Source organism: Schistocerca gregaria, chromosome X (assembly GCF_023897955.1).
Source record: "Schistocerca gregaria isolate iqSchGreg1 chromosome X, iqSchGreg1.2, whole genome shotgun sequence".
Lineage (NCBI taxonomy): Eukaryota > Metazoa > Arthropoda > Insecta > Orthoptera > Acrididae > Schistocerca > Schistocerca gregaria.
This window is the reverse complement of record NC_064931.1, coordinates 519529923-519549310: the sequence shown is the minus strand read 5'-3', so window position 1 is coordinate 519549310 and position 19388 is coordinate 519529923. Positions and strand designations below refer to the sequence as shown.

General features: G+C 41.1%; 1 protein-coding gene across 1 annotated transcript in view; it reads left to right on the top strand.

The window, feature by feature from the left end:
* Window positions 1–19388, top strand: part of LOC126298036 (ero1-like protein) — a 75659-nt gene that overhangs the window by 35839 nt on the left and 20432 nt on the right. The window contains exons 6-11 of the mRNA XM_049989357.1: window positions 8354–8542; window positions 8700–8746; window positions 8832–8924; window positions 9003–9261; window positions 9383–9536; window positions 19078–19223. Coding sequence (XP_049845314.1) covers window positions 8354–8542; window positions 8700–8746; window positions 8832–8924; window positions 9003–9261; window positions 9383–9536; window positions 19078–19223 — 888 coding nt within the window. The remainder of the gene's footprint in view (window positions 1–8353; window positions 8543–8699; window positions 8747–8831; window positions 8925–9002; window positions 9262–9382; window positions 9537–19077; window positions 19224–19388) is intronic.

Below are 19388 nucleotides of genomic sequence, written 5' to 3'. Positions count from 1 at the left end.
AAATATAATATGGATAGATAAAAATCTGTTCACCAAACTGTGGCAGGAGAAAACACATAATAAGTATGGAAACAAATCAATTTCGGAGCCAGTGGCTTCTCCTCATGTCAGAAGGGTTGAGGTGATGAGGGAATAGGAAGAGGTATGAAGGAAAACAACAGATGAGATGTAGGAAATAGGAAAAGTTATTAGAAAGTCACTGAGAATTCCAGGTCAGGAGAGACTTAGTGGATGGGATGAGAAGGAAAGAGTGATGATGCCTGCACCATCTAATATTTGAAAACATGAGAATGTAAAGGTGGTAGATACGATAATAAGTAAGACAAAGACTGTATTTAAAAAAAGGTGGAAGTGTCAGTAATAGCATAAAGCTAAGTACACACACACACACACACACACACACACACACACACACACACAGAGAGAGAGAGAGAGAGAGAGAGAGAGAGAGAGAGAGAGAGAGAGAGAAATGTTGAGAACCAACCACATATTGTAAGGAATTCTGAGGAACTGTTGTCATCAGAGGGAGTATCCAGATGGTCACGTTGTACAGTGTGCTCTGCAACAGGGTATTGTATATTACTAGCCTACACTCTCTGTGATAACTTGTCATAACAATGCAAAAGGCCGAACAGTGTTTACATAACAGCTGGTACACAACATGTTGTTTCACGGGCAGATCTCCCCTTGATAGAAAATGTACTGCCAGTTACAGGGCTTGTGTACATAGGATAGGAAGGTGCATGGGCAAGTCTTACAGTGGGGTTAGTCACAGGGCTAGGAGCCATTGAGTAGGGGAATTGGCACTGGAGCAACATAGGATCTGACCAGGATATTTCAAAGATTGGTGGTGGGAGGCGTGGGGGGAGGGGTGGAAAGCTATTTTCTGTTGGGTTTGCAAAATATCAGACAGAACAGTGTTTCAAGGCAAGATTTTAGGAAGTCATAGCCCTGTTGAAGTAGTCGATTTATACACTCAAGACCAGGATAGTCCTGAGTGACAGAGATGTATTCCTAAGTTGTTTCCTTAGAGCATTCAGCAGAATGAGATATCAGAATGAGATATAATTGCTTGGAAATCTGCTTTTGAACTAGGCTGGTGGGGATAATTATGTAGGGCAAAGCCAGATGTGAGATAAGTGTTGGATTGCTGTAAAGAGTCTGCATCTGAACAAACAAGTTTGCCTCGGATATAAAGGCTGTATGAGAGGGAATGTTTCACATGAAAATCCAAAATCCAGGTCGGACCTGACTTTATAAAATTGCCAATCTAAGACACTTGTTTCATAACAGATACATCAGTAATTTGTACAGCTTCATAGTTCTTGACCTTTTTTTGTGGTGATGGTGGAGGGGGGGGGGGGGGGGGGGGGAGAAAATTGCGCTATTTTATTCAGGGTAAGATCTTATGTTTGCTATTGACCAAAGCCAGCACTCTCATGCTCATCAGTGTATAGGTTACATGAAATAAAATAGTGTTGATACGTTACTAGTAAATATAAATGTTCATACACCTGAAAAAGTACATAAATTAAATCTGCATTATCACATACTCCCCCACATATTTATTCTCTTTCTATCTTTTACACTTTTATATATGAGGTGCGTTCAATAAGTAATGCAACACTTATTTTTCCAGCCAATTTCAGTTGAAAAAAAAAAATGCAGAATTTGTTGTGGGATGTCATGGAATATTCCCACTTCAGCCCCTGTTATTCCATGTAGTTCCAATAGGTGGCAATGCTATATGTAGCATTCAAACTGGTGTCTGTAACAGAGGTGCATTTTAAGTAGAGTTCTATTGGCAGAAAACCAGAGCATCAGAGATATTCGTAGGTGCTTGCAGAATGTTTATGGAGACCTGGCAGTGAACAAAAGTGTGGTGAGGCCTTGGGTGACGTGTCACTTGTCATCATCATAACAAGGTTGCACAAACCTATCTGATGTCCCGCATGCTGACTGGCTGCCCACAGCTGTGACTCCTCTGTTGTTGGAACGCGCAGACACACTCATTGAAGGTGATTGAAGGGTCATTATCGAACACCTCAATGCACAACTGGATGTCTCTGTTGGTGGTGCGACACACTCATCCAGCAGTTGGGGTTCCCGAAGGTGTGTGCGTGCTGGGTTCCTCACGCTTATCAGAAGACCATAAAGATTAATGAAGGACCATTTGTGCGAAATTGTTTGCACCTTATGAGGCTGATTGTGACAAATGTTTGTCGAACATCATCTCAGGTGATAAAACATGGATTAATCACTTTGAACCGGAAATGAAACGGCTATCCATGGAATGGCACCACACCACGTCTCCTCCAAAGGAAAAGTGATAGTCATGGTGGCAGTCTTCTGGGACTGTGAAGAGGTCCTTCTGTTTGATGTACTCTCCAATGGTGCAATGATCAACTCTGAATTGAATTGTAATATCCTCAGGAAACTGAAGAAAGTACTTTAGGCATTTGCAGTTTTGTGGCCACAAACATGCTGTCATTGTTTCTACAATTTCCTAAGAGTTTTACAATAGACGTCTTTGTTGATGGTTTTCCTATGAGGGAGTACACTGAACAGAATAACATTTTAATCATCCCGTAAGAGTGTAGCCATGATTTTACCAGCTGAGGGCACTGTTTTGTACTACTAATACTACTACTACTACTACATCGAAGGTGATGGGTACCATCACTCAACAAACTGCTGTTTTGTTTCTAGCTCAAAGTAGGGATCCACGTTTCATCACTTGTGGCAGTGTTCAACATGAAAATTGTCACCATCAGCTTCATAACAAGCAAGCTGTTTGGCACAGATGTCCCATCTTTCCTCTTTATGCTCTTCAGCTAGTCTTAGGGGAACCCAACATGCACAAACATTTGAATACACTAACTGGTGGACAAATATGTTGGCACTACCAACAGAGGTGCCAAGTTGAACACTGAGTTATTCAGTTGTCATTCGTTAATAACCTTGAATAAGTGTCTCCTCATGTTGCAACATTGTATGCATCATAGCTGTGTGTGGTTAGTCTACACATAGGTGATCAGATTTCCTTTCCCTTCTCCTTTTTCTGATGATGACAAATGATTAGCTCTGTGACTTACTGTACTTTTAGCCATTGCCCTGTGTTTGTAGCCATTCTGTAAATGCCTGTGAATATTTGTGATGGTCTGGTTTTTCACCGAATGAAGTTCAGTGACTGTTTTTTGCTTGCAACATGCCTCAGTTGTAGATGCCATTTTGAAGACTAGTTATGGGACTGCCATCTACTAAGAGTTATTAGTAGTACATGAGATGATGCAGGAATGTTTAAGTATGTCACAAACGAAATTACTATAAGATAATTCTGTACCTTACTATTGGGTGGCCTGCAGTCCTGTGCAACTGACGTGGAGACACAAAAGATAATGTCATTACAAATTATACATTTTTTAATTTTTTATCAGTTTGTGCGCATGTCCAAAATATGAGAAAATCTGTTTCCATTAAGCTTCTGGTTTTTGTGGGTAATTAGAAATAAAACCAAATGTGAATTCTTTTTAGTGTTAATTGTTAGCATTAAATAAAGACAGAATGCTGAAAGCAATTCAATTTGCTGTGGGTATTGCACATTGATGGCACTTGAGCTAATAAATGTGTGATTCACATGTTGTTTTGTGATCATTAGCATGTCTTCTTGAGATTGAACATGTGATAGTGGATCATATATTTTATAAACAGTAGAGTAAAAAGAATTCAGGGGTCACAGGCTGTTCGAGCTCTCACACCCACTCACAAGCTCCATGTGCCTGGAGGCACAGGTGGCTTAATGCCATCATGCAGACAGTCAAGGAGCTTGGGTGCAGCGTATGCTGTCATATATGTTTGCCGAGTGCCTGTCAGCAGGAGTGGACAGATGGCTGGTGCCAGGGGCAGCAAAATGTTGCTTATTTTTGTAATCAGCATCACTGAAATCCCACAAACCCCTATGCAGAGCATAGATATCCAAAATGCGAACATTAGTCTTCATTTCCCACTTCATATTTCAGTTTGTTGACACCCTATGAAGACATGCAAACTCAAAACTCATGCAACTAGTGTCGCCAAAGATGGAACACGCTGAAAGTGTTTAGTTTGACCGAGCTGGGCAAATGCGCCGCGTGCATGCGCAGTGGCCAGTAGCGCAGTTGCTTGCAACCTAGTGTCGTGGTATAAACTAGGCTTTACTTTCAAAGTAAATTTGCTTTTACACAAGGTGAACTATGTGTGAGAATGTACAATGAATTTCTTAAATCATAGAGCGTTTGACTCTCATTTAAAAATCGACTCTTTGACGATGAGCCAGTTAGAAGAATTTCAAGCCCAAAAGATCAGACATTTATGTCATTATTAAACAATTTATTGGCACATTTGTGTGATATATCTTAAAGTGTAACAGTTGCAAAAAAGATCATCATATGTGAAAGCTTAGCTTCTCGTGTAGCTTATTAATCTATAGGTAGTGGAGAGAAGGTGTGTCAATTACGGCGATAATCACTCGCACTCCCATCACTTATGAATATTTTTATTCTCGCAGCATATAAACAATGCGTGTAGCTTAGAGTGCATACTACAGAGAACTAATCTGGCAAAGATACAATTGTTCTCGCTGCGGTATGGTAGTGTTATTATTGGGGGGTGAGCTAGTCTGCACATATCTTAGACACCAATATTTCATCTGAAAGCTTTTCTTTCCTCGTAGCAACACTATGTATATTAATTTAAACCATTAACTTTTCCTACAGGGTGTTTCAAAAATTACCGGTATATTTGAAACGGCAATACAAACTAAACGAGCAGCGATAGAAATACACCGTTTGTTGCAATATGCGTGGGACAACAGTACATTTTCAGGCAGACAAACTTTCGAAATTACACTAGTTACAATTGTCAACAACAGATGGCGCTGCGGTCTGGGAAACTCTATAGTACGATATTTTCCACATATCCACCATGCGTAGCAATAATATGGCGTAGTCTCTGAATGAAATTACCCGAAACCTTTGACAACATGTCTGGCGGAATGGCTTCACATGCAGATGAGATGTACTGCTTCAGCTGTTCAATTGTTTCTGGATTCTGGCGGTACACCTGGTCTTTCAAGTGTCCCCACAGAAAGAAGTCACACGGGTTCATGTCTGGCGAATAGGGAGGTGAATCCACGCCGCCTCCTCTATGTTTCGGATAGCCCAAAGCAATCACACGATCATCGAAATATTCATTCAGGGAATTAAAGACGTTGGCCGGGCACCATCTTGCATAAACCACGAGTCTAAGGCAGTTTGTACCGCCACAAATTCACGAAGAGTGTCCATATATCGTGATGCAGTAATCGTTTCGGATCTGAAAAATGGGCCAATGATTCCTTTGGAAGAAATGGCGGCCCAGACCAGCACTTTTTGAGGATGCAGGGACGATGGGACTGCAACAGGGGGCTTTTCGGTTCCCCATATGCACCAGTTCTGTTTATTGACAAAGCCGTCCAGGCAAAAATAAGCTTCGTCAGTAAACCAAATGCTGCCCACATGCATATCGCTGTCATCAATCCCGTGCACTATATCGTTAGCGAATGTCTCTCGTGCAGCAATGGTAGCGGCGCTGACGGGTTGCCGCGTTTGAATTTTGTATGGATAGAGGTGTAAACTCTGGCGCATGAGACGATACGTGGACGTTGGCGTCATTTGGCCCGCAGCTGCAACACGGCGATCGGAAACCCGAGGCCGCTGTTGGATCACCTGCTGCACTAGCTGCGCGTTGCCCTCTGTGGTTGCCGTACGCGGTCGCCCTACTTTTCCAGCACGTTCATCCGTCACGTTCCCAGTCCGTTGAAATTTTTCAAACAGATCCTTTATTGTATCGCTTTTCGGTCCTTTGGTTACATTAAACGTCCGTTGAAAACTTGGTCTTGTTGCAACAACACTGTGTTCTAGGCTGTGGAATTCCAACACCAGAAAGATCCTCTGTTCTAAGGAATAAACCATGTTGTCCACAGCACACTTGCACGTTGTGAACAGCACACGCTTACATCAGAAAGACGACGTACAGAATGGCGCACCCACCGACTGCGTTGTCTTCTATATCTTTCACATCACTTGCAGCGCCATCTGTTGTTGAAAATTGTAACTACTGTAATTTCGAAAGTTTGTCCGCCTGAAAATGTACTGTTGTCCCAAGCATATTGCAACAAACGGTGTATTTCTATCGCTGCTCGTTTAGTTTTTATTGCCGTTTCAAATATACCGGTCATTTTTGAAACACCCTGTATTTGTGTGTTCATGCTACTCAATAGTGATGTTCCTATTGGCTGACCACATCACGTACCCTATACTCTGAATATCCGCTGTCATTGGCTGGCGAGATCACATGACATGAGCTGTAACTTTCTTACAAAAGTACGTTGCAATCTCGATTTCAATGCTTCGGAAAGTAACATGCAGTGTTTGGTGGAATTCACATTTATACTTCCGTAATACGAAAATATGCAACATACATGTTGCTGCACATCAAAGATCTTTCCAAAACCTGTTTTTTTGCCCCCGAGTTTCATTTTCTAAAGTGCTGAGAAGTTCTATGCTAGCGTATAAAACCATAGCCATTCAAAGGATTGATGACTTCTACAATTCCAATGGAATGTATACTGCCATTTGACATGGAAAAAGTGTATTTTCACCTGGAAGAAAATGTATTTTTAACCGAGAAATCTGGGAAAATCCATGATTTTTTTTCCTTGTCCACGTATACACCCTGATTGTATGGGAGAATAAGTGTGTTAGTGGTACATCATGAGAAAGATTGGTGTCATTGGAACAAAAGTTAAATGAGTCCATTTGAAGAAGTTTAGAGTCCATTTGAGTTTGTAATAGTGATATACTATGTACACTGATCAATCAAAACATCATGACCACTTACTTAACTTACTTAAGAGTGTGTTAGTCAATCTTTGGAATGCATAACAGCTGCAGATCTGTGTGACATAGATTTGATAAATTCATGGTAGACTTGTGGCCATATCTGTCGTGCGATTCCTGTAAATTATCGGCCGGTGACTTGTGGGTGTGGAGCTGGCATTAGATAGTGCTCTACATGTGTTTCACTGAGTTCAAATCAGGTGAATTGGGTGGGCAAGATACCAGCATGAGTTCACTATCATGCTCCTCAAACCACCATAATGATGATTCTCACCTTGTGGTGTGGACAGTTATCCTGCTGGAAGATGGCATTGCACTCAGAGTCAACATCAAGCGTGAAAGGATGGAGGTGGTTCACGATAATGTTTACATAGTCCACAGCTATCACTGTGTTTTGGATTACTGCTATAGGTCCCATGGAAACCCAGGTGATGGTCCCATATAGCATAATACTGTTCCCACTGACCTGAGTCCATAGTGTGGTCATTGTTTCAAACAGCCATCCACCTGAACGATGGTATATATGGACACAACCATCAACCTAGTTTAACAAGAAATATGATTCATATGACAAGACAATATTTCCATTCATCAATGGTCCAGTCTTGATTATCATGTGTCCACTCTAATTGTAATTGACAGTGTTGTAGGGTTGACATGGGAACACGTGGAGGTCACCCACTGCAGGTTCGCACTTCAGCAGTGCATCCAGAATGGTGTGTTTGCACACTTTAAGCAGCACCAGCTTTGTACTCAGTCATCAGGTCTGCCTCAGATGTCCACTTATCCTGTTTTACAGAACTTGAGCAAACCTCTGAACACCATATTTTGTCATAAGGCATCAATATCCAACAACAAGATACTTATTTGTGGTTTTACCGTCCTACATCCACTTTTTATAGATTATAACATCAGTAGCATAACTGCCAAACACATTCACCGTTTTTCAATATGCTTGTTCACAGGCACAGGGCAAAATGATCTACACTTTGATAAGGTCACTTATGTCAGTGTATTTCCTTATTTTCAGCCCCTATCAATGCTACAGTGATCCTCTGTTCATCTTAGCTCAACTTATATACTTTTCTTACCACAAGACCTATCTCCAGCATCAGCATATGGCAATAAATCTCTAGGTGGGCAGTGGTGGTAGTGTTTAGGCTTATTAGTGTGTGTCCGTATTTGTTGGAAATGTTGCTTTCATCTATTATCTCTGTACAATTAAGATGTTTATGTTTTTCATCTTGTACTAAATAAGATTTTCTAGTATTATTTTGCTCTTATTTCGAAACCAAAGTTTTCCTTATTACAGGGTCTGTGTAGCATAAAATATATTCTTGTTATGAAATCTGTGTTCTTCACCCAGTATTAGATGATTGATGTTCACATTGGGATAAAAGATCCAAAGTTTTACAGTAAACTTGTTACTCTTATAGTGCTTCTACATATGAAGATTTCAAACGATGGCAAGAGTATGACAATAAACAAGACAATTTCTGTATGTATGATGATGAGGATGATGAAGAATATGTAGATCTTCTTCTTAATCCTGAACGTTATACAGGATACAAAGGACAGTCTGCCCACCGTATATGGAATAGTATATACAAGGAGAACTGCTTTCGGTAAGTGTGTCATTGAAATAGTGCAGTGATGATCCATATTTCTATCTCATATCTTATGTATATACAGATTTTTCTGTAGAGATCCTTTTTCTCTCTCATTTTCACATGTAGTGTATTCCTTTTGAACTTTCTTACCATGGATTCTTTTTTTCTGTAGCCCAAAGGACATCTATACTCCATACATACAGTCCTCACATCTTAACGGTAAGCAAAACAGATGAAATACAGATGAACTACCTCGTGACAGCATTGTAATTGCTGTTGTCAAATCATGATGATTACATTTCAGGCATGTGTCTAGAACAGAGGGCATTCTACAGAGCTATATCAGGTTTGCACACAAGCATTAATATTCACCTGTGTGCAAAGTATTTGCTTTCTGGTAAGTGTTTGCAGATATTAATGGAATTACTACAAAATCTGAAGTTAATGTTCTGATAATATTGTTTAAGTATTGCAGACAGAGTTTCACTTGGAATTGATGAACCGGGAGGTAAATGGGGACCAAACTTGAGCGAATTCAAATTTCGCTTCAGTCCAGAAACTACAAATGGTGAAGGTCCAAATTGGCTAAAGAACTTGTACTTTTTGTATCTGTTGGAACTAAAAGCAATATATAAAGCTGCACCGTATCTCCATGATGAGCTTTATTATACAGGTAATGAGGAAGAGGATCTTGAGGTACAGGAGGCCATGAAGGATTTTCTGAAGATTGTCCAGTAAGAACAAGACAAATTTGTATAATGTTTATTTTACCGATGGCTTTGAAGTATTGTATTTTGAAGTTTTTAATTTCATACTCATGTTTAAGTTCAGTACTATGTGTGTTTTATCTTGTAGACAGTTTCCAGAACACTTTGACGAGTATGTGATGTTTTCTGCTGGTAAACAAGCTGAAAGGCTGAAAGCTGAATTTCGTGAACATTTCCGCAACATTTCGAGAATAATGGACTGTGTCGGATGTGACAAATGTAAGCTCTGGGGCAAATTGCAGGTAATTGATGTCTTTAGCCTGCTGCACTACGCTAGAAAAGTTAAATTGTGCTGAGCCCTTTCAACAGCTGAATGTCACTCTCATTTTTGTGTTAAGTTAGCATCTGGCTTAAAATAAGTAAATTATTTGTTCTGATATGGCAAGTTGTTCTTTGATAACAGTCAACAGATACTTGCATGAGGACATATGTGCTTCTTAATTATGCTGTGTGCATTGTAAAGGATTTTGACATTAGTGATGTGTTTTGGAAAAGTGTCTTACGTGCAAAAATCTCCACATGAAATTAGAGGACACTTTGTTCCCACAGGCATCAGAGAAACTTGAAAGGAAAATGAAACAATAAATGGAAAAGTTCAGTTAGCATATGGTTAAAGTAGTAACACCTCTTGATTATGGGCTACATATGCTTCTGCCCAGAAACTGTGCATTGAAAATATTATATGAAATTAAAATATTCTTTATGCATTTGCTAAATTGGTTGTAGTGTAGATTTGGCAAAATTTTGTATGCTAGCTGTCACATTTACACAACTAGAGAGTGTGAAACTGTTGTGAAAATTATAGAAAGAGGGCGATGTAAGGTCTTTCATTTTACAAATGATAAAGATTTTTGGTGCTGCATTTGTGACCATGTTGTTTTTATTAATAATGCTCTTGTTTGACTGATTCCTGAGTATCTATCATCAATCTGGTGCCCTTACCAGGTAGGGTTGACTGTGTGTGTGTGTGTGTGTGTGTGTGTGTGTGTGTGTGTGTGTGTGAGAGAGAGAGAGAGAGAGAGAGAGAGAGAGTGAGAGAGAGTGAGGGAGGGGGGTGCGGAGATCCAATGAATTGTGGAGTGTTTTGTCATGGGATTGTTTAGTTAGTGCAAAAACTTTACAGAGATGCTCAGCAAACGCCAATGGCAGACACTAAAAGAGGGGCATTGTACTTCATGCTGAAGTTTACTATCGGTTTCACGGAGAGGTTTACTATTGAAAATTTGAAACAGTACTTTCTTGGAAGAGTCGGACAACAAATTTCTTCCTCCCACATACATCTCACAAAATGACCACAATGAGAAAATTTGAGAAATTAGAGCATCAGGGATAATACAGAGGCTTGCTGACAATCATTCTTCCTAAGCACTCTTTGATAATGGAGCGGGGAAGGTGGGCAATCAGTTAGTGGTACCAAAAGTACCCTCCGCCACACACTGTCAGATGGCTTGTGGAGTATTGACGTAGATGTAAAATTTAGAGTGGTAAGTAGTGTCTCCCTGTGTTGAACAGTGTACAGGCAATTAGAAAAGTTTATAAACAGCTGTGTCCAAAAGCTAAACAGTTTATCATTATTTCTGTATGCCTGCCCAATGCTCGGTGCCTTCTTTGTTTTGTGAGTAGTGATATATTCACCTATCAAGACATCACATCTGTACTGTCTTTTGTAGGTTGTGGTAGTAATTTTGCTATAAGTTTTGTCTGTGTCAAGGGTTTCTTGGTTGGACTGAATGGTAAATTTTTGTGTGTCCAGTATTTCTTTAATCGGGATTGTTCTTTTTTGAGAGGCCCGCAGACTATTTCGTCATGTTCAGTTCTCCAATCCAAACTTGTGCACAGAATAATAATGACATTGTTGACCATACATTGCTCTCACCTTGTCCGTGATCACCAGATAGTACTGGATATACTCCTGGGACTTCCTACCTCTTTTGATGTACATTTATTATCTGGTGCACATGCTGGCATTCTGTGAAATTTATATCCCCCTTGAAGTTTTGGCTTTGATTGATGAAAAGATTGGAAAGATTTTAGTAAATTCAGTGCCAGTTCCTGTACCTTGTTTTCTCCAAGGATATGTTCGACAGACTGGCTACCTGCAAACTTTTTCTTTACCATCTTTAGTGATCTGAGCATTTCTTAATGAATTAGAATATCAGTATCACTGTACAGATCAATCTGCAGTACAATATTTTATAATTTTTCACAGTATGTCTGTATTGTGAAGAGGGATTGATAAAAAGTAGTGGCAACACTGCTATAACATGAAGGATGTGCATCAAATGGCATGTGTGATGTCTGTAGCTGATAGCAGAAGGTCAGCTGAAGTAGTGCAGTGAGTGACAGTGGCTGTGTTTGAGATGGCTGTAGTGAGTACTGTCTGAGAGTAAGAGAGGCCAGTTAAACCACCCTAACAGGATGTTTAGGAAACAGTGTGTGTGGATAAAGATTGAAGCTGCACATGGTTGTAACACATAGAAATGTTTTCAGGGACTGTGTTTGCTATGGCAATGCTACACCACCACATGCCTCACAGTGGTGAGATGGGTGAAAGTGTTTTGCGATGGCAGGGATGTTATTCAAGATTGGTCCAATTTGGGACAACCCCAATGAACAACATGGCAGTTGGATGCCTTGTGTCCCTAATGGATGTGGATCATTGATGGACTGTGCACAAATTAGCCACAGAGCTAGGTGTCGATCAAGGTGCAGTAGTGGAATTTTAATGCTCAGTCACTACTGCAGAGAGGGTGAAGACTTGCTAGAAATGACAGTCACTATGCTCAAAACCTGGACTCGGTCATATAAATTGTGTGTACGTGTGTAAAGTGACAATCCAATGAATGGAAATGTTCGTGCTTTTCCTTGCCCACAGAATGTGCACTGTGAACCAAAGTGATCGTTATTGTGCCTTTCGATATCTGTGAGTTAATCCTGCATCATTTTATATTGAGAGGGCAGACAGTCACTGCAACCTACACCTGCAATTCCTTGCAACATCAATCCTCATCCCACACTGAGAAGAAAGCAACAGCACCATGTGGCACTGCATCCCATCAGCCTTCGTAACAATCCACTATGCCACAGGGTGAAGTTCGTGCATGCAGGAGTTCCTGTGTATATGGGGATGGGAGGTACTGTAACATCCTCCATATTCACCCAGTACGAGTCTGTATGATCTTGACCTGTTAACCAAATGAAGAAACCTCTTTGTGACATGTGCTACGACATGGGGGAGACATCATCCGTCCCCACAGGGGTCCCACAGCTCTTTTGAGGGTATGTACCATACTGCCATTGCTATTGACCCTCATATTGTACAGGCTTGTGTTTGTTTTGGTTAGTATAGCTCAGTGTTGGATAGACCGTCAGTGCCAGAGCATCTCGTGTTCCTGTTGCTAAGAAACCGAGTACACTGTTCGTTTGTTGTATATTTTTACGAGCTTCCAGCAGGAGCGACTTACTTACTTATTTACAGATACCTGTGTAGTTACTAGATTATTTTTGTAATTTCATGCGTGTTCGAGTACCTACTAGGCACAAGCTTTTATTTTAATAACAGTGTAGCATACTGTACCGCCACTGCTATCGACCCTTATATCAACACTTGGATCGTACAGGCTTTTTTTGTTTTGGTTAGTGTAGCTCAGTGTTGCTTGGACTGTTAGTGAGAGAGCACTTTGAATTCCTGCTGCTAATAAGCTGAACACACTGTTGGTTTGTTGTATATTTTTACAAGATTCAAATGGGAGCGACTGCGGTAATGTATAGGAACTGTGATTGCTGTGTACAGTTGTGAGCCGAGTTGGCGACCCTTCTCTCGCAGCTCCAGGCTGCGTTGGTTTCTGTCACACAGCTTGAGGCTGCTGCCAAGGGGCATCACTGTGAGGGGTCCGATGCAGGGATGCAAGAGATGTCGAGCATGTCCCACGTGTCCCCCATTTGTTTGGTCCACTGCTGTGGCCACCCTGGGCACTGCCTGCACTGAGGTTGGCCCCTTCCTGTGGTCGAGTGGGAGATCATTATAAAGTCTGGCAGGCAGTGAAAAACTTTCTGAGGAGCCGATTGTAGGGCCTCCCCGGTTCATTTGAGGAACAGGTTTCAGCCATTATCTGTGGCTGACGATGTCTCTGAGCCAGATGCAGTCGTCCACCCTGTTCCAGAAGAAGCTTCTCGGCCTGCAGTGTCTGGGCACTCACAGAGGGTGGGTTTGCTGGTAATTTGGCGTTCCAACATTAGGTGCGTAGTGGGGGCCCCTTAGGAAAAATGGCTAAATGGCTGCCAAGGGGGGGGGGGGGGGGGGGGGAGAGGAAGACAGTGTGCTCTCTGTGTACACACTGGGGGGGGAGTCATTTTGGATGTGGAAAGGCTGCTTCCAAATGCCATGAAGAGTACAGGATGCAGCCAACTGCAGGTGGTGGCTCATGTCGGTACCAATGATGTTGCTTTGGCTCGGAGGAGAGTCTCTCTGGTTTTGGGTGGCTAGCAGAAATGGTAAAGACTGCCAGTCTTGCTTGCGAAATTAAGGCAGAGCTCACCATCTGCATCATCATCAATAGAACCGACTGTGGTCCTTTGTTGCGGAACTGAGTGGAGGGTCTGAATCATAGGCTCAGGCGGTTCTGTGACCGTGTAGGCTGCAGCTGCCTTGACTTCCGCCATTGGGTGGTGGGTTTCCGGGCTCTGCTTAATAGGTCAGGAGTCCACTACACACAGGAAGTGACTACATGGGTAGTGGGGGCTGTGTGGAAGAGACTGGGCGGTTTTTTAGGTTAGAAGGCCTCAGGGAACCACAGAAAGGGCATCCGTCTAAAAGGGTACAATTAAAACGCAGTAAGTAAGTTAGTTGTAGAAACAATCGGTGTTGCAGTTGTAAATTGTCGTAAGTGTGTTGGGAAAGAACCAGAGTGCCAACCCCTAATAGAAAGCACTGAAGCTCAAATTGTTATAGGTACAGAAAGCTCAGCAGAAATTTTTTCTAACGATCCAACAATGTTCAGAAAGGATAGATTAAGTGCAATTGGTGGTGGAGTATTTATTGCTGTCAAAGGTAGTTTGCCTTGTAGTGAAATTGAAGTAGATAGTTCATGTGAAATAGTATGGATAGAGGTTATACTTGGCAATCGGACTAAACTATTAATTGGGTTGTTTTACCAAACCCCCGACTCAGAAGATATAGTTGCTGAACAGTTCAAAGAAAACTTGAGTCTCATTTCAAATAGGTACCCCACTCATAGAATTATAGTCTGTGGTTCCTTTAATCTACCCTCAACATGCTGGAAAAATTATACGTTTAAAGCCGGCGGCAGGCATAAAACATCATCCGAAATTGTACTGAATGCTTTCTCAGAAAATTATTTTGAACAATTAGTTCATGAGCCCACTCAATGCGTAAATGGTTGCAAAACCATACTTGACCTTTTAGCAACAAATGATCCTGGACAAATAGTGAGTGTTGTGACGAATACAGGTATTAGCAACCACAAGGCAATAGCTGCTAGGTTGAATACCGTAACTCCTACAACCATCAAAAGAAACACAAAGTATATCTTTTTAAAAAAGCTCATAAAAATTCTCTTAATGCCTTTTTATGAGACAGTCTGCACTCCTTCCGATCTGATCATGTAAACGTAGAAAAGTTGTGGACCGATTTCAAAGAGATAGTATCGACAGCAATTGAGAGAGATATACCATATAAATTAATAAGTGATGGTACTGATCCCCCATGGTACACAAAACGGGTCGGATCGCTGTTGCAGAAACAGCGAAAAAAGCATGCCAAATTTAAAAGAACGCAAAACCCCAAGACTGGCAAAGTTTTGCAGAAGTTCAAAATATAGCGCATATTCAATGTGAGATATTTTCAATAATTCCACAACAAAACTCTGTCTCAAAATCTGGAAGAAAACCCAGAGAGGTTCTGATCATACATAAAGCACACCATTGGCAAGACACAATCAATACCTTCACTGCGCGATAACGATGGTGGAGTCACTGATGACAGTGCTACTAAAGCAGAGTTATTAAACACAATTTTCTGAAACTCCTTCACCAAAGAAGACAAAGTAAATATTCCTGAATTCCAATCAAGAACAACTGCCAAGATGAGAAACATAGAAACAGATATCCTGGGTGTTGCAAAGCAGGTTAAATCACTTAGTAAAAGCAAGGCTTCTGGTCCAGGTTGTATGCCAGTCAGGTTCCTCTCAGAGTATGCTAATACAGTAGATCCATATTTAGCAATTATATACAACCGCCCACACACAGGAAGATCCATACCTAAAGATTGGAAAATTGCTCAAGCCATACCAATACCCAAAAAGGGAAGTGGGGAGTAATCCGTTGAATTACGGGCCCATATTACTAACATCAATTTGCAGTAGGGTTTTGAACATATACTGTATTCGTTCAGTATGAAGTACCGTGAAGAAAATGATTTATTGACACATAGCATGGATTCAGAAAATATCATTCTTGCGAAACACAACTAGCTCTGATTGCTATCAACAGTGGATGTCAAATTGATTCCATATTTTTATATTTCCAGAAGGCTTTCAACACCGTTACTCACAAGCATCTTCTAACCAAACTGCCTGTCTATGGAATATCGTCTCAGTTGTGCAACTGGATTGGTGATTTCCTGTCAGAAAGGTCACAGTTCGTAGTGATAGATGGAAAGTCATAAAGTAAAACAGAAATAATATCCGGCATTCCCCAAGGAAGTGTTATAGGCAATCTATTGTTCCTGATCTATATTAACAACATAGGAGACAATCTCAGGAGCCGTGTTAGATAGTTTGCAAATGATGCTGTCATTTACCATCTTGTTAAGTCACCACATGACCAAAATGAATTGCAAAATGATTTGGATAAGATAGCTGTATTGTGCAAAAAGTGGCAATCGACCCTGAATAAGGAAAAGTATTTATTTATTCACATGAGTACTAAAAGAAATACACTAAATTTCGATTATGCGATAAGTCACACAAATCTGAAAGCTGTAAATTAAACTAAATATTTAGGGACTAAAATTGGAATGATCACATAGATAACATTGTGGGTAGAGCCAACCAAAGACTGCAATTTATTGGCAGAACACTTAGAAGGTGCAACAGGCCTACTAAAGAGACTGCTTACACCATGCTTGTCCGCTCTATTCTGGAGTATTGCTGTGCGGTGTGGGATGTGCATCAGATGGAACTGATGGATGACATCGAAAAAGTACAAAGAAGGTTAGCATGTTTTGTACTATCACACAGTAGAGGAGATAGTGCCACTGACATGATATGTGAATTGGAGTGGGAATCATTAAAACAAAGTCATTTTTAGTGGCGACGGGAAATTTCAATCACTAGTTTTCTCCTCAGATTGTGAAAACATTCTGTTGGCATGCGCCTACATAGGGAGAAATGATCATCATGATAAAATAAGAGAAATCAGGGCTCACAAAGAAAAATTTAAGTGCTCATTTTTCCTGAGTGGAACGGTAGAGAGACAGCTTGAAGGTGACTAATTGAACCCTCTGCCAGGCACTTTATTGTGAATAGCATAACATAGATGTACATGTATGTGGAGTTCCCTTTTATGATGACTCGGCTATTCCCCACGTTCTGCTATTCCTTGATGGTCTTGTCTTGCTTTCTCACTGTCCCTTTTTTACGGCTTTTCCTGGTGATCATTGGGGTTTGACCTCCGATTCTAAATTGTTTCTGTAGTGTGAGTCTTTTGCGGATGAACTACCTCCCTAGCATCCATGGCATGGTTCCTCTCACCTCTCTTCCTCCCCCCTACCCATTCACTGTAGCCCCCATTGCCGCCCTCCCTCCCGGCACTGTTAGGTCACCAGCATGGTAGCCAGTCAGTGTAGTGGGGCTGTTATGTACCCATCTGGCTGAGCCCCCTGACGACATGGGGATCACACTTCTGGTTCGTGAGCTGTCAGCGCCTCATGTATGTCCGGGAATGGTTGCTCATTTTTTTTTTTTTTTTGGTGCATCAGAACTCCTGACAATGACCACCATGCCAGATGGCCCTTGCTGCGGCTGGATGGCACCCATGGGGTGAGCCCCTGATGAGACTTCCCACAATTCCCTTTTTGCCCTTGTACAGTGTGTTCGTGAGGTGTTCTTTATCTAGGGCCCGGGTCACAATGGGATCCCAGAGAATGAACTTACTGACAGGTTGGACAAATTGGCTACCAGCAAGCTCTTGAGATGAGTATTCTGGCACCAGACCTTCGATTGATACTATGTTGTCATGTCATGAGGATTTGGGATACAGACTGGATACTGTGACTTTGCTAAACATGCTAGGGCAATGAAAGAGACCATGAATTTGTGAAGGTTCTGGTGTTAGGAGGCAATGCTGCAGCAGCTGACTCGGTTTTATGGTTTATTCATGAAGGGAGTTTTGATCACTCTCTCTAAGGGAGGGCACCTCTGCTGTTTTGGTCCCCTCTGCCCCAACCATTCAATGGCTGGCTGCACTTGGTGGTCTGCCCCAGCCCTTACCCTACCCAATCTTTTTTTGCTCTTCTTCTCCCTTCTTGCACATTGTGTTTTACTTGGTGTTCTTCCTGTGCTTTTCTCACCCTGTCCACGTCACTTGTCTTTTCTGAGTATTGTTGGGTGGGGTGCTTCTGGTAAGTGATGGGGAGTTTGTTCCCCATTGCACTTTCTGCCTTTGAGGGCCTGTAGTAGGCATTGGTATTTTCTTTCCTTTGGTTTTGCGCACTGGGTTCTTTGGTGTGCAGTTTTGCTGACTTGCCTGTTCCAGGTAGGAAGCATTGAGGACCTTGTAGTTCGGTCCCTTTAATTATTAAACTAACTGACCGAGACATCATCTGTGCCATAGGACAGCCCTTGCAAGACATCGACGGAGATAGGTGGACTGACGGTGCACAGCACATTCCATTTTTGTGGGACAAGGTTATAGAGATGTGAGGCAATTATGTCGAGAGCATTTAATACTGTGAATGTCTGCTAGTGAAGTCTGGTATCATAATAGTTTTGTCACTAATTTTTCTCCAACTCATGTAGTATGTCAAAAAATTTGAGCTCTAAAAGAGTCTTCTGTTGTTTGATCCTTAAATCATTTGACATCCACCATCATTTGAAAGGCAAGTCCTTATGTAAAGCCTTTGTTGTCCAAATTTTTCAAAGCTTTTGATCTGATATGTTAAAACTGTGTGCCATCTCATGCACAGTGACATATTTAAACTTTTAAGTTTATCCATGAGGTTTATTGAACAAGGTTAAGACACTAGACCGACATTTGCAGGGATTCGCCTTGAAGCCTCATCCAGCCATCAAGATTTAGGTTTTCTATGGTTTCCCTAGTTAATTCATAAAACCATTGATAAGCACATGGGTGTTTTCTTTTCCCAGCCTTCTCTTTCCTGAACTTGTTCGACCTCTTTGTCGATGAGATGATAAACCCTAGTCTTCCTCCTTTCCATTACGTAGGCATGGGTAGTGCAAGAGGTATTGTACTTCTCGTGATGGACAGTGATTTGTATTAAGAATTGCAATCTGGAACCTATTTCTGTCTAGTCACAAATTTTCAAAGTATGTTTTGTCATATTCTCATAAAAACCACCATTTTGGGAAGTTGTTACTTATAATTACAAAGGATAAATATAATTCTACATATCATAGTGCCTTTTTTTATCTTGGCACTGTTTTGTATGGAACCACTTTCAATAGTTAGTTAAAGTTGGTGTGAAATAAAATGCGACACAATTTTCCTGTTATAGCTTCAGGCTGGACGTATTTTCTGTTTCAGATTAAAGGACTTGGAACGGCATTGAAAATACTTTTCTCTGGTAAATTTGACAAGAGAAATACCCCTTATGGTGCTAAATATTACAATAATGTCAGATTTCAGTTGGAAAGAGGAGAGATTGTTTCTCTTATCAATGCCTTTGGAAGGTATGTTCAGTAAATTATCCACATCTACAGTATGTCTGTTTTGATTGCTTGGATTCTATTATATTAAGAAAGTATGTTGAGTGTCAAAATGTAAAAAGTATTACAGAAGGAGGAATCTTGTTGCACTTCAGAAGTTGACAAGAGGGAATGACAAGGTTCCGTATG